This window comes from Molossus molossus, unplaced genomic scaffold (assembly GCF_014108415.1).
Source record: "Molossus molossus isolate mMolMol1 unplaced genomic scaffold, mMolMol1.p scaffold_m16_p_12, whole genome shotgun sequence".
Lineage (NCBI taxonomy): Eukaryota > Metazoa > Chordata > Mammalia > Chiroptera > Molossidae > Molossus > Molossus molossus.
The window spans coordinates 95,076,640-95,092,762 of NW_023425347.1; the positions used below are offsets into that span (position 1 = coordinate 95,076,640).

Consider the following 16,123-nt stretch of genomic DNA (forward strand, 5'->3'; position numbering starts at 1 on the left):
CCTCTGGGTAATTTCAAAGACAACTTTTTATTAATAAATATTTCTGAACTTTATTTAGAGAAATGACTTCTAGTGGCAACTATAAATTGACTATTGAATTACACCTTAGGGTGTCCCCTAGCCGATCAAGGGTGATTCTTCTCATCAGAAAGGCCCAAAGAAGTCAGCAGAGGGGCCAGTTTTTGCCTTGTCTTGTTTTATAAAACTGGCAAAGGCGGATGTGTTTGTAGGTTTCAATTCTTCAAAATGGACCTGTGCCCTCACAGTCCTTTTTAAATCAAATCTCCTCTCCCAAATCCATGTAGGCTTTGGGAAGAGGATTTGTGTAAGAGAAGACAGAAGTGCCCATCAAGTCTGTTCACAAAACATTTGGCAATGCATGTATCATCTGTTCTCTAGGGAGCCGATATGAGCCCGTGTTTCTGGAAATGCAACTTATTTCTTCATAAATCAGTGTGACTGTCGCTGGCAGTGGTGACTTCCAAACTAAGTCCAAGACGCAGTAAGCAGTCAGTTATTTTTTATACAATGAGTGCAATTCAATTTCTGACTCCATAATAATTGTCCTCATTAGCTCCCTTTTCCAAACAGCTCGTTAATATCAGTGGAGTCTCATCGGAACCCTGTGGACCGCTGAGGGTTTCTCTCAGTCTCTGCTTTATGAGACAGCAATAACAATCGTGGTGCCGTTCACTTAGCACCAGGTGCCTTCATGTGCATTTCTTTCTCAATCCTCACAACAACCCTGTGATTCGGCAAGTGGTTTGTTGATAGGGAAAATGGGCTCAGAGCGATTAATTCTCTTGCAGTCACAGAGCCAGAAAGTGGCCTAATGACATTCAAACCCAGGTCTGTCTATCTCCAAAGCATATGCTTTTGAAACTTACAGTAGTTTTCTAATGTCAGAGTCAGGTTCAGAACACAGAGCTCTCTGTCTCAACTTTGGCCAGACGGAAAACAAAACTACCTAAAATCTATGTCTTGTTATGATAAAGGAAAAACTGAAATTATTTTTCCCCCCACCTTTGTGCACTGAACAGATTTTCTGTGCTGTTGTTGGAAGACCACAACATGGATGAGAATCCATGTTGAATTTATCATAAACACTCTCAGAAAACCAGGAATAAAGGGGAAACTTTCTCAACTTGTTAAGAGCATTTACAGAAAAACTACAGTTAACATCTTACTTATGGAGAAACACTGAATGCTTCCCCCTTAAGATTAGGAACAAGCAAACATGAAGATTTATACTGCACTTATCACTTGTATTCAACAGAGTACTGGAGGTGCTAGCCAGTGCAACAAAGCAAGAAAAGGAAACTAAAGGCATTAAGATCTCCTTTCCTCAGAAGAGAAATAACATTGGTCTTATTTGCAGATGGCATGATTATTGTGTATCAAATCCTAAGACATCTATGAAAAGCCTTGTGGAAAGTTCAGTTAAAGTTGCAAGGTACCATATAAGCACACAAAAATCAATTGTATTTACTGTCAATAACATGTGGACACCAAAATTAAAAATATAATACCATTTACAGTCAGAGAGAGAGAGACAAAAACACATGTAAATATAACAAAATATGTATAGGACTTGTATGCTGAAAACTATAGAATATTCATGAAAGAAATCAAAGACCACCTGAATAAATGAAGAAACATACCATGTTCATGGATGGACTATAATAGTAATGATATCAATTCTTCTCACATTGAAATATAGGTTGAAACACAATTCCTATCAAAATTGCAGCAAGATATTTTGTATAGGCAAGCTTATTACTAAAATTTATATGGAAAAGGAAAAAAACAAAAAACCTAGAAGAGCTAAAAAATAAAGAATAAACTCTGGCCAGTTTGGTTCAGCGGTTAGAGCGTTGGCCTGTGGTCCAGAGAGACCCGGGTTCAGTTCTGCTAAGGGCACGTACCTCAATTGCAGTTTGTCCCTGGCCTTGGTTAGTCGTGCAGGTGGCAACCACTCAATGTGTCCCTTTCACATTGATGTTTCTCTCTCTCTCTCCCTCCCACTCTATCTGAACAAAAAATGGGAAAATGTCCTCAGGTGAGGATAAAAAAATAATAATGATAAAGTAGGAGGAATCACTTTTCCTGATTTAAGACTTATATAGCTCTAATAATCAAGGCCATGTCATACTGGTAGAGGACAGACATAGATCAATGAAGCATAATAGAGAACCCAGAAATCACCCCCACACAGTATAGCCAATTGATTTTTGACAAAGTTGCAAAAGCAATTCAACGGAGAAAGGATAATCTTTTCAACAAATGGTTCTGGAGCAAACGGATTATCTACATGTAATAAAAATAAAACTTGACCTAAACTTCACATCATATACAAAAATGAACTCAAAAAGGTTTAGAGGTTTAAACATAAAGCCACAAAACTTTTATTTATTTATTTTATCCTCACCCAAGGACATTTTTTCCATTTTTTTGTTCAGGTAGAGTGGGAGGGAGAGAGAGGGAGAGAGAAACATCGATGTGAAAGGGACACATCGAGTGGCTGCCACCCACACGACCAACCAGGGCCGGGGACAAACTGCAACCGAGGTACGTGCCTTAGCAGGAACCGAACCCGGGTCTCTCAGGACTGCAGGCCGATGCTCTAACCGCTGAGCCAAACTGGCCAGGGCAATCCACAAAACTTTTAGAAGAAAACATGAGACAGTCCTCAGGACCAAGGGCTTGGTGACATGTTTTTAGACATGACACTATGACCATGATCTATAAAAGAAAAAAAAAAAAGATAAACTGAACTTCACCCAAATTTAAGACTTTTGCTCTGTGAAATGTTTTGTTGAGAGAATGAAAAGACAAACTCTGGGAGGGAGAAAATATTTGCAAACCATATATATGACAAAGGACTCATATCTAAAATATATAAAGAACTCTCAAAACTCAATAGGAAATACCCAAATAATCTGAATAGAAGTGAGCAAAAGACATGAGCAGAGATTTCACGAAAGAGAATATGCAGAAGGCAAATAAGTGCTACACGAAAAGATATTCAACATCACTAGCTATGGGAGAAATGCAAAGTAAAACCACAATCATATATTGCTACACACTAAACAGCTAAAATAAAAAAATGGTGATAGTACTAATTGCTGGTGAAGATGCAGAGAAACCGTGTCTCATATATTGCTGGTGGGAATGCAAAATGGTAGTCAGCCTGGATAATAATCTGGCAGTTTCTTTAGAAACCAAATATATACTTACCATGTGATCTAGCCATCACACACCTGAGCATCTATCCCAGAGAAATGAAAACTTAGGTTTGCACAAAAACCTTTGGACAACTGTTTATAGTAGATGTATTTGTAACAGCCCTAAATGGAAAATAATCAAAATGTTTTTCAATATGTGAATGGTTAAACAAAAGTGATGTGTCCATACCATGGCATATGACTCAGCAATAAAGAGGAACAGGCTAATCTAAATGGATCTCAAGGACATTAGGGTGAAAAAAACCTCAAAAGGTCACACATTATGAGTCCATTTATATATCATTCGCAAAAAGATAAAAATTGTAGAAATGAAGAACAGATTGGTGGTTGTCAGGATTTAGGGAGGGTGGTGGGACGAGGTATTGTGACTATAAAGAAATATCACGAGTGAGATCTCTGAGGACTGAATAGTTCTGTATCTTGATGGCTGCACAGGAACCCACACATGTGACAAAATGGCGCAGAGCCAAACACACATTTGCACCAATGTCGATTTCCTGGTTTTGATGTGATTATGGCTAGATAATATGTAACCTGTTGGAAGAAACCGGGTGAAGGGTACGGGGGATCTAGCTCTCTACTATTTTTGGAACTTCTTGTGAATCTATAATTATTTACTTCAAAATAAAGAGTTAAAAGAACATCTGTTGAGCCCTGCTGGTATGGCTCAGTGGTTGGGTGTCGACCTCTGCACCAGGAGTCGCAGGTTCAATTCCCGGCCAGGGCATATGCCCAGGTTGTGGGCCAGATCCCCATTGGGGGGCATGCAGGAGGTGGCCAGTTGATGTTCTCTTTCATCGATGTTTCTATCTCTCTCTCCCTCTCCCTCCCTCTCTTTCTCAAATCAATAAAGAAAAGTAAAAAAGAAAATCTGTTGAGTGATTTGAGAGACCTGCCTTTCACAGTTATAAAGGGATTTTGCTGTATTTCACTTTTTGCTTCAATATTTTAACCCGCTTCAACAGTTAAAAAGGCTCAAAGCCACTGTTTTTATTTTTATTTTTCCTTTCTTTTACCCAGCTTCCTTGGATGTCAGGGGGCTGAGCTGAGGCTCTGGAACAAACCACAGCTAAGTCAGAGAATGAAATGAAATGAGACAATGCTGAGGCCACGCCCACGGCTTACCCTGATTTACCGCTTAGAGGTCCGTGGGCGGGCGGGGGGCGGGCACAAGAGACTCCAAAAATTCTGGCAAGGGCGAGAGGCCATTGCCCAGGCTGGGCACTCCAGGTGGCTCTGGTTATCAGGCCTGGAGCAGGGGAAGGTCAAAGCACCAGCTCTATGCCCACCTTCCAAAGCAACTCATCAGGCCGCCGGGGAGGAGACAGTCCACAGACACGTTCTGCAAGGGCAGAGGGCACCTCGCACTTTGTTGCGTGGTGCTCATTTCAGTGTCTTCCAGGGAAATCCGGCACATTTGTCAGGTGGTTTTTGGCAGCACATTGAGGGGAAATGTGGCTGTTAGCCAGAGCTGTGCTTCAAGAGAGACTTCAGTCCACAAAACAGTGAGGGCTTTGGAGGGTGAGGGGTGAGGAGGGGGATGAGGAATGGGTGGGAAGAACTCTTACCTCTAAAACAAGGTCTGAGTCTTTATGCCTTCCAATCGTAGTACTTTTATTCAGGACAAAAAAGCCTTCTGCGCTCTTTAGATAGGCTTTCATACTCTCTGCTTTCCCTATATAAGGGTTTCAGGAGAAAAAAATTGTTAGAAAGATGTGCTCGAATTATTCAACATCATATTTCTCCAAAGGGGAAATTAGCAGAGCTGGGAGTGGATAGACAGACTAACAATGATCACAATGATGATTTTGCGTATTTTACGTGGTCTCTTTAGCTGTGATGTCTAGCATAGGTTCTGATAATCAAGTAGAAGACATTTGTATGTAACTCAGAGCACGAACTAGCTAAAACAACCCGACAAGTCTGGATTCCACTAGTAATTGTTCTTCACTCCCATTAAACTTAGTATGAGGTTACTTATCTGACATATCAAATATTCACGTTCAATATTTCTAACCCTCTACTTCCTAGCTCTGTGACCTGAGGTGAGTTATTTATTCTTTCTCTATGCCTCAGTTTTCTCATCTATAAAATGGGTTAATTACTCTGTATCCCAAAGGATTTTGTGAGGATTAAATGCAATAATGTGTGTGAGGCATTTAGAATGGTGACTTCTACACATGAAATGCACATTGTACTATGACTTTTATTATTGTTTTTAATCTTGGGATTCTAGAACTCTGATCCAAGGATCTCTAAGCTTCTATAGGGCTTGTTAAAGTGTTGAGTCAGTCTTTGAGGAAATGAGCTTTAAATGATACTTTTTTTTTTAAGTCAGTCAATTTCTTCATATACTTAGGGAAAAAAGGATGATTTAGGCAAGGTATCAAGATTATAGCTTAGTCATATGATCAGGACTCTGAAGATATTTTTCTTCAATATTTTACTATGAAAATGTCAAATGCACAGGAAAGTTAAAAGAAGTAGATGGTGAACTCCTGTATACCCACCACCTCGATTCTACATTTGACATTTTGCTGTATTTGTTTGATCACATATCTATCCATCTATCCATTCATTCATCCATTTTATATTTTGATGCATTTCAAAGTAAGTTCTATACCTGTTTTTCAAAACATAAAAATTTTAGCCCTGGCTGGTTAGAGTGTTGGCCCGCACACCAAAGGATTGCACATTCGATTCCTGGTCAAGGGCATGTACCTAGGTCGCAGGTTGATCCCTGGGTGTGGTCAGGGTCATGTGGGAGGCAACCAACCTATGTGTCTCTCTCACATTGATGTTTCTCTCTCTCTCCCTCCCTCCCTTTCATTCTGTCTAAACATCAATGGAAAACTATTCTTGGGTGAGGATTAACAACAATAATAAAAAAAAAAAACACACACACACACAAAAATTTCAGTGACTTCAGTAGATTCCAAAATGTTGGTGATACTTAACATGATGCTTGAATTCTGATTGGGGATGTGTCCAATTACCGTGTGACATTCTTCATTTCAATGCCACGTCAAAGAACAAAAGTCCCTCTCTTTTCAGCTGAAAGGTCACTGAAGTCATCTAGTTGTGACCATAAATGCATCAGGTCTGGTTCTGCTTTCTATCAACATCTCCATCATCATTGACTGTGCTCTCCTTTTACACACATCGCCTCATTTGAGCCTCACAACAACCCTGAGAGCTAGGTATCTGTACTGTCCCATGTGACAGAGGGGGAACTGAGACTCAGAGAGGTTAAGGTCACACAGCAGTAAGTGTCAGGGAGAGAACTCTGAGCCCTTTCATGTAACTACTGCATGATCCTCCCACAGCTCAATTTCCAGGCCTCCACTGTTGCCGGGTGGTGCAGAGCGGGGTTGGTGAGTTACACTGCGTGCTGACATTTGGGGCATGCACTATCAGAAAGCCCTTGAAACCAGGATTCTAGCCTCTGAAAGGGGGAAAAAAAAAAGAAGACAGGGGTAAGAAAAATACAAATAAGCCAGATAGTTTATTTTATATTTGTCAACTCTGAGGCCTGTGGATGCCTCACAAACATCGATGCTTTCCTATCATAAGAAATAAGTTTTAAGTGTGTGGTCATGAATATAGGAGAGAAGATATTTTTCCTAAAGAAGCACGCTCTCTTGCCATCAAATCATTTCGGTTATTCACCTTCAGTTGCAGAGGACCACATTATCAAGCAACACACTCGAGCCTCATTGATCTGACACGTAAGTCTGTGCTAACCTCTCTCCTGCAGGAATGCCACTAGACCAAAATCCAAAACTTGAATGATGTGCATATTCGTATTTTAGCTCTCACGCCAGATGTTCCCAAGGCTGGAGCTTTCTCTCTGCTCAGAGGTCACCCCTTAGTGGTAACCTTCTGACCACCTGACTAAAGGCACCCGCCAGTAACATCACTCTCTAGCTGGCCCATCTCTGCTGTTTCCTTCCTGTACTTACTCGCTGACATTTTCTTATTCCTTTATTTAGCTGTGTTTGCTGTTTGTTTCCCTTTCACTAAGATACATGTGCCAAGGCGGGCAGAACTGCGTTGTTTTTGTCGAGACCATTCTTCTTGGGCTTTGTGTGTTTGTACCATCTACAGAGCAGAGGCAGTGACAGATTTTGGTCCTGCGTTATCTTTCTGAGAACAGAGGTAGTAGAGGTAATGTTTATAATAAAGATGCCGCCTCCTTTAGTGGCAACAACCAGGCAAGTTTGCTAGCAGCCCCTTTCCAAGATTGGGGTTTGTCTAAGCTTGGAGCTCCTTAGCTGGGGTATAGCACCCACCTCTGCTGCTCTGCACCACCCCAAGGGACTTTTGGGGCCAGGAGAACCAGTTTGAATGTGAAGGGCTGGGAGCCTGCTGGGCCTGCTCTGCTTGAGTAATGGAGGCCTCCGTCTCTGGCCCAGGTGTCTCCTGTCTTCAGCCGGCATCTATAAGCTGGGCAGGCTAACTTGTTAGCTTGCAAACCGGGTAAAATCTCAGCCCCTTCGAAGTTCCTGACAATTTTGTTCATTAGCCCATATCCAGCGCCTGGAGCAACGCATGACATATAGTAGGTGCTCAGTAAACACTTGCAGGATGAGTGGAAATACAAGATGATACCTCGAAGCAGTTAGAGCAGCCCGCCGGCTGGGAATCTTTGATTGTAACGACCCTCACCTGCCCTTCGGTATCTATCCTACATGACTTTTTGGAAAACCTAAGTTCTGTCTCTAGCTTTGGGGCTGGACAATACTTCCCCCCCTTCGTCTTGCCCTGCGCAGTCAGTTCCCTGCCTGGAAACACTGTGGACAGTAACTGGACCGTGTTAAACTGGGAAGTTCGTTCTTAGTGCCGCAGAGCACCAGCCGCAGCGAAGACGGGAAGGGCTTCAAGCCTGGGCCTCGCCTCACCACTTCATTGGGTCAGAATGGGCCTTCGGAGCAACATTTCTTCTGAGGCTACGAGGTCTCCAGGCCTCAAAGGGGAGATGGGGTACTGGGATCTCTGACCACTGGGGGGTGGTGTCCGTAAATCCGGAAAACCTGGGGGCGCCCTTCCTAATCCCAGCTGTACCCCACGGGACATCCGAGAGCTGATGCCAGAGAAGGTCCTTAAAGCTCCAGCGGGCCACGTCGGTGGGCAGGGAGGGGGCGGCTCTTAGGAAGGTCTGGTGTTGGGGCACGTCCTCTAGGGTGCTCCTGGGGACAGGAGTCCGGATCCGAGAGGGGCTGGGGTGGGGCCGGGTCATTCTCCGCCAGCCCAGCCCTTGACCTCGCAGGACGGGCCGTGGGCCCCAGGTCCCCGCCCGCCGCCGCCCGTGCCGCACTCACCTGGCGGGAGGAAGAAGCCCACGCCCCGTCCTCCGCCGAGAGCCCGGCGGGCTCGCGAGGCGCCAGGCCCGCTCCCGGGCGAGGCCTCCCGGCCGCGCTCCCGCGGAGTCTCCAGCCAGCGGCCGGCACCCCGCGCACCCGCCCGGCCTGTGTACGCGCGTCACCATGGCAACGCAGCGGGCTGGCAACCGGGTGAGGGGCGTGGCCTGCGCCTCCGCGGCGGCGGGCGAGGGGCCTGCGCTGGGAGGGCCCCGGAGTGCCGCCTGTCCCCGCGCCTCGAGGCCTCCCCAGCTGCCACTTCGGGGACCTCAGCCCCATTTCACAGATGGGGAGACCGGGGCTTGGAGTTCACAGACCCACGGTCCAGGGTTTTACAGCGAGAAGTGAGCGGACTCAAGAATTCCTAGGCTGGGTGCGTTGGGTGGGTGCGTGGGTGGGGGTCCAGGGGTGAGAGGGCGAGGGAGCTGAACCAGGAGAGGCTTGGAGGTTAGTACCCGGCCCGGAGCCCCAGTCCTTGCTGCAGATGAGAAAATAGAGTACGCTGGGAGGACCACCACTTCGGGGGTGCGGGAGAAGAAGGGGTGGAAAGAACAATCGTGAAAGAATGAGGGTTTCTTCCAAGGGCTGGGGAAAGGATATTTCCAAATCCACAGCCATCCTGTTCCCTACTCCTCTGAATGGACGTTTAGGGGACGTGTGTTCCCCTAATAGAACGGACGTTCATTCATTCCTTTCTTCTCTATCTCCACAAACAATCCGCTAGTCCCTGTGTCAGATGGTGGCCCCAGAGTTGACCTGGATAAGTCACTGTCCTTAAGAAGCCCTCATCCATGGTCCTGCAGAGAAGCCCAAGTCAGAAATGTCAGCGATGATCATTATTTCTGTTAATTCACGATTTTAGCAGAAAACAAGGCTCAGAGACATGGAGGAATGTGCTCAAGTCCGCACAGTTAGGAAATATGGCAGCATTTGAATCTGGGTGCATGTGACAAGGAACATTCTCCCCCGCAGGTGAGTTTTCACACTCACAAGGCACACGCTTTCCTTCATCTTTGAAAAGGCTGGGCTCCTTTCTGTCTTGAAGGCCTGGCAGTGTTTGAGGCCAGGAGGGAAAGGGGCCCTAGGCCACGGGGGGCAGCTGGGGCCTACCACCAAGCTTGCCTGCCAGACACAGGGCTTCCTTTCTGTGGAACCTGTACCCCTCTTAAGTCTTATCCGGCCCCAGCCACCTTCCCTGGGTGGGCCTTGATTGGGGCAAGCACACCCACTGTGCCCCCTCCCCAGACTTACCTGCTGTTTTTCCTGTTGCCCCAGCCCCTCCACAGGGAGAGGCAAGGAGGCTTGCGCACTCTAGGCGACAGGAGAGAGCCAGAGAAATTGGGAACAGGAGCAAGGGAGAGGCAAGAGCTAGAAGAGAGCTGGAGCAGCAGACAGTGGCGAAGCTGTTGAGTAAGATGCCAGATGGGAGAGCAGAGGGCCCATTGGAGGCTCTGCAGCCCATTAATAACCTGATCCTAAGGGCTGAAGAAATGCAGGGTTTTTATAAACACACACACACACACACACACACACACACACACACACAAGAAAATAAATTCAGACCACAGAAGAAACACTGGCAACTGAGGCCTTCCACAGCTGTCCTCACCTCTACCCTGGCAGAAAGTGAGAACACACCCAGGTTTTCCTCAAAGGGGCACTTCTATTGCTGGTTTGGGGCATTCATTTCTCTTGCAGATCAGCCTTCAATGTTGGTTCCCCTTGATTCCCTGGGCTTTGCTGCAGGAGTTGGTCCATACCTTCTGTTTGAAAATTGCAGATGAAGTGTTCTGATCCCACCTTTAATGGGCCTGTTGTTTTGTTTAATGCTATCTGGACCTCTCGCCTGCAAAATGGAGATAATAACTGCATTAACAGTAAGGACGAAATGGGTTACTATGTGTAAAGTACTAAAATGTGACTGGTGCGTTAGAATCACTCTGTGAGTGTTGCAATTATGATTGTCTGTTGTTGTTTCCTGATGATAGGGGAGGAAAGCCCAGTCTCAGCTGAGGTCACAAACAACGCTGGGGAAAACACTGATTTGCATCGAGACTCATTCCCTACGCAGAGCAAACCCCAGAGCAAACCTGACCTCCAAATAGTTCCATATCGTTTTTTTGCCCATTGCTCTGGGATCTTTCTGGGTGCGTATGTCAGAGACAGGCTGAGCTCTCTCCCCTGGAAACCCCCACAGGGGATTCCTGAGAACCCAGCTGGTCTCTGTGGGGTAGTATCTATTGGGGAAATCCATAAACCCTACTTCCAGGCATCTGGGGAAACCTTCATTTAAAAAGATTTTTTTGTGTGTGCAAATAACGATGAACCCCTATGATTATGGTTAACAAAACCAGCTAGTATTTATCAAGGCTTGTTAGGAACCAGCTACCAAGCCATGCACAGTTTTATTTCATTCAATTTATTTCATTCAACCCCTTTTATAGGAGGGGAAACCGTTCATATAAAAGTCAAGTAACTAGCCTAGGTACAAATCTTGTAAGTAGTGGGTTCAGGATTTGAACCCTGACTATTTAAACTGCAGAGTGCTGCCCTGGCCGGTTTGGCTCAGCAGTTAGAGCGTCGGCCTGTGGTCCAGAGAGACCCAGGTTCGGTTCCCTCTAAGGGCACGGACCTCGGTTGCAGTTTGTCCCCGGCCCTGGTTGGGTTGTGTGGGAAGCAGCCACTTGATGTGTCCCTTTCATGTCGATGTTTCTCTCTCTCTTTCTCTCCCTCCTACTCTATCTGAACAAAAAATGAAAAAATGTCCTCGGGTGAGGATAAAATAAATAAATAAATAAAATAAACTGCAGAGTGCTGTGTTTTTTGTAAACTTTTTATCAAAAAAGAATACGCTATTGAAAAATGAACATATTGTAACTAAACACTTGAAGACTTCACAATGTGTATGTATCTACTTAACCAGAACGCAGATCAAGAAGCACAACATCACCAGCCCTTACCCCAAAGTCTCTGTGCTCCCTCTCGTCCCTGCCCACCCACCACTCCGACTCCCACTATCCTAGATAATTCGTTCTGCTTGTTTTTGAACTTCGCATAAATGGACTCATACAGATTCTATTTTCTGCCTGGTTTCTTTCGCTCAACATTATGTGTGTGAGATTCAACTGTGTTGTTTGATGTTTTATTCATTCTCCTTCCTGTATATCATTCCATTGTGTTGGTTTTCTATTCCTGCGTAACAAATTACGATAAACTCGATGGCTCAAAACAACATACACTTGTCATCTCACGGTTTCTGCGGGTCAGGAATCAGGACTGCCCAGCTGGCTCCTCTGCTCAGGGTCTCGTAGGCTGCGATCAGGAGTTGGCCGGGGCTGGGGTCTCATCTGAGGCTCAACTGGGAAAGGATTGCCTTTCATGCCATGTGGTTGTTGGAAAGATTCTAGTCCTTGAGGGTTGTAGACCGAGGGCCTCAGCCCCTCACTGGCTGTTAGCCAGAGGCCCCCTCCGCCTCTCCGTGAGGTGACTCAACAGAATCTTGTAGTAGGATGGAAGTTACAATCTTATGTAACATGCTCACAGAAATGATAGCCTATCACCTGTGCAGCATCCTATTGGTTAGAAGTAAGGTACAGGTCCTGCCCACACTCAGGGGGAGGGGCTTACATAGAGATGTGAACAGTAGAATTTCTGAATCATGGAGTACACCTAGATCCAGCTGCAGGAGACTCTGCCAAACATTTTTCCAAAGCACCGTTCCACCCTCTCCCTCAGCGTGGTGTGAGATATATGAACGTTTGGATGATAGCACAGGCTTTTACATGTCTCCTCCCCTCTCTCCTTACAGAGGGCTTTTGACTTGAGGTTCCTGTGATCATAGGTCCTAAACCTGGTCCCATGTCAGGATCACCAGGTTTCTGGCCACATCACCAGACTTTCTGATTGTTTGAAGGCCATACTATAAACTGGAATGTACACTCCATGAGGCAAGGATCCTTGTCCTGTTCACCAATGTACCCCTGATGCCTAGAGTAGTACCTGGCATGTAGTTTTTTTAGTTAAAAATGTTTTTTTAACTAAATGAATGAATTAAGGAACTGTTGTTCAAGAGATGGGCCTCGGGTGTGAACTGAAGTCGAGAGGAAAGTTTGATGTGTTTGAGCACGTGAATTTTTCTGGGGAGAGGAGCCAGCGCCTTAACCAGATTTCTCCCCAACAAAGTCCAGGGCTGCTGTGAATAGATACAGTCTGATGTAGTTACTTGACCACCTAAACAGACATGTGAGCCCCAGCCGGTTGGGCTCAGCGATTAGAGCATCAGGCCCGAGGACCAAAGAGTCCCAAAGCTGATTATTGGTCAAGGACACATACTTTGGTTTCGGTTTGGTACCTGGCCCTGGGTGGGCTTCTCCTTGGGTGAGGATTAAAAAAAACAAAAAACAACCCTGGCCGGTTTGGCTCAGCGGTTAGAGGGTCGGCCTGCGGTCCAGAGAGACCCGGGGCCCTGGCCGGTTTGGCTCAGCGGTTAGAGCATCGGCCTGTGGTCCGTAGAGACCCGGGTTCGGTTCCCGCTAAGGGCATGCACTTCGGTTGCAGTTTGTCCCCGGCCCTGGTTGGTCGTGCGGGTGGCAGCCACTCGATGTGTCCCTTCTCTCTCTCTCTCTCTCTCCCTCCCACTCTATCTGTACAAAAAATGGAAAAAATATCCTCGGGTGAGGATATAAAAACAAAAAAACAAAAAAAACAAAAAACAGCCCTGGCCGGTTTGGCTCAGCGGTTAGAGGGTCGGCCTGCGGTCCAGAGAGACCCGGGTTCGGTTCCCGCTGAGGGCACGTACCTTGGTTGTGGTTTGTCCCCAGCCCTGGGTGGCAGCCACCCGACATGTCCCTTTCACAACGATGTTTCTCTCTCTCTTTCCCTCTCTCTCCCTCCCACTCTACCTGAACAAAAAAATGGAAAAATGTCCTTGGGTGAGGATAGATGAAAAACAAACAAACAAACAAACAAACAAACAGTTGAACTTGGGCAAGGAGGCCCCGGAACTGGACAAAGCCATGTGAGCAGAAAGGCAGCACTAGCCTGGGGCAGCCCATACACTGACACCTTGCTTGGTTTGACCTTTGACCCATTTGGCTCTTAAGGTCTGCTGTTGAATGACAAATTCCAGAAGTCCTCCGTGGCTCTGGGTTCCATCAGTTAAGCCCACAGGAGCCCCACCTTTTGAGAAAGCCTCTTTCAATCAACAGAAAGCCTCCCGGTGTATCTGGTTTGAGGTGACCTCATCCTTTGTCACCTTCTCTCTTGTTTGCTGGAGGTTTTTCATGTCTTGCTCACTGTCTGCATTCTTTTCTCATTTGAACAGTGCTCCTATTTTGAGCTTTGGGGGGCGGGGGGGCGTTATTCCTGTCACATGCTTTTTATCTTCCTTTCCAGCCTCTTGCCTCTCTAGACATTTTGTCTCAGGTTTCCTCTGAATCATTTCATTTGGTCTAAATATGTCCATTTCCCCTCCTTCCTCACTGTACTCAACATAGACCTTCTTTTCCCCAGAACAACCGTTCTTTTCTTTCCCGTCCCTCACCCACGTCCTCGTCTTTCACCAGGCTTTCTGACCTCTCCTGAGAACGGGTTGTTTTTTGAAACTCAGGTTGCAAGGATCATCCTTTCTCATCTGAGTCTGAATTTGGATCGCTGTCAAGAGCAAGGGAGACAGGAATGTTGCTGGTAATTAGGATCTTCCACGGAAGGCTGGGTGCTCATGGGGAGTGTGTGTGTGTGTGTGTGTGTGTGTGTGTGTGTGTGTGTGTGGAAGGGGGAGTCAGAGGGACCTGGGGTTGGGAAGGAAGGCACATTCTTCTGCTTGAGGTGGGGGCTTGGGGGCAGGGGTCATGGTGGTCAGGAGATACTTAAAAGAAGGAAGCATTTGCCAGTTGACCTGAGTCATGAAGGATGGGTAGGATTTCAGGAGACAGAGCAGGGAGAGAAGTCTGGTGGGCGACAGTCACAGTGGGGACAGAGGCCAGGACACAGGTGCCAGGAGGAGCAGGCATGGCGATACAGAGGGGGAGGGGAGGCGAGGCGAATGCAAACCGAATGAAACGGTCAGGTTCCAGATATGTTCGTTTGGCGTTCATACTGGGCTGAAGGGACAGGCCTCTTTCTGTGGAATGACAGAGAAACCGATTCCAACGGACTTTGGCATGAAAGCAAATTCACTGGTTACTCTAAATGACAATTCTAGAAGGAGCCGCTGGGTTCAGGCCCAAGTGATATCATTAGGCCTCTCAGCAATGCTTTCACCCTGGTCACAAAAAGGCTGCCATAGTTCCAGCCCTTGAATATAGTTCCAGTCTTCTCAGTTTTCAATCCCATGGGGAACAGCAAGAGTCTTTTCCAGAAAGTCACCCCAAAGGCCTCACTGCTTCTCATTTTCTCTGATTGGATCCCAGACCCAATCCTGAGGCAGTTACCTCAGAACTGGAGACTGCTGTGCTCTGATTGGCTGAACATGCATTACACATCCATCTCTGCAGCTAGAGATGGAGTCGGCACCATCCGTGAGAGACTGAGCTGAGACTAGGGGAAAGGTGTGGTATACAAAGGGTGATCCTAACGCAGTAATATTTTAGAGAGGTGAACTGATATTTGGGTAACAGAAACTTCAGATGTCAATCACAGCAGTCAACAGGTACAGATCATTTTAATTTACATTAAAACCTGGATGTATGCCTTTTCTTGGATAATGGGAACATCTGGCAATTCCTGGCTCTGTTCTTGCATATAGATCAACAATCTGCTAGCATAGAGAAGAGGCAACCCTATTTAGACCCAGCCTATGTTCTCCTGGCCCACCGTGCTGCTCACATCTCCTCTGGCTTCCAGAAGCTTCCATTTTCTCCCCGCAGCTTAATTCGATTCTGTACATAAATCTGTTTTCCCCACCAGAACAGAAGTGCCAAAGGTACAGGGGTCATATAGCTTTCCCTGTGCTCCCACAAACTCCTGAGGACAGCTGCCTGGCCATTTTTGATCATTTCATCCCTTGCTCATTTTTAAATCCTCCTTTAAAAAAGATATTTAATATATTGTGATTTTTAGAATCTGTATCTGATCATTTCAACATCAGAAGCCTTGGGCGGGGTGGAGGGGGTCTCCCTCTATTGTTTGTTGTTTCTGCTTACTCTGGCGCATACCGGCTTGTCTCTTGGATGTTTGGTCATTTGATTGCGATTTCATTTTTGATTGAAATTAAGCCCTGGGAATCCTGAGGGGGTCTGACTCCTGGCTGCTGCTTTCCTCTGTTTCAGCTGCATGCCAGGGATGTTAATAACGTGTGACCCCTTGCATTTACTTCCTCGGCGTGGAGTTTTCCCCCTGAATGTGTGGAGTGTACATGTGAACCCCAGATCCATGTGGTTACAAATCCTCAGGGTGACAATCATCATCATTATTACTGTGGCCATTATTACTTTTTCCCTCCAGAGCCACATTGAAAATAGGCAGGCTGCTTCATGGGCTCCCTTTTCTGGCAGAAAACAGTTTTTAAAAGCCCCCCCT

At 46.2% G+C, this 16,123-nt stretch overlaps 1 protein-coding gene across 1 annotated transcript in view; it reads right to left on the minus strand.

The window, feature by feature from the left end:
* FHAD1 (forkhead associated phosphopeptide binding domain 1) overlaps nucleotides 1-4,906 on the minus strand; it is a 111,217-nt gene extending 106,311 nt beyond the window's left edge. The window contains exon 1 of the mRNA XM_036257259.1: nucleotides 4,814-4,906. Within this exon, the coding sequence (XP_036113152.1) occupies nucleotides 4,814-4,906 (93 nt within the window). The remainder of the gene's footprint in view (nucleotides 1-4,813) is intronic.
* Between the last annotated feature and the right edge of the window lie 11,217 nt (nucleotides 4,907-16,123).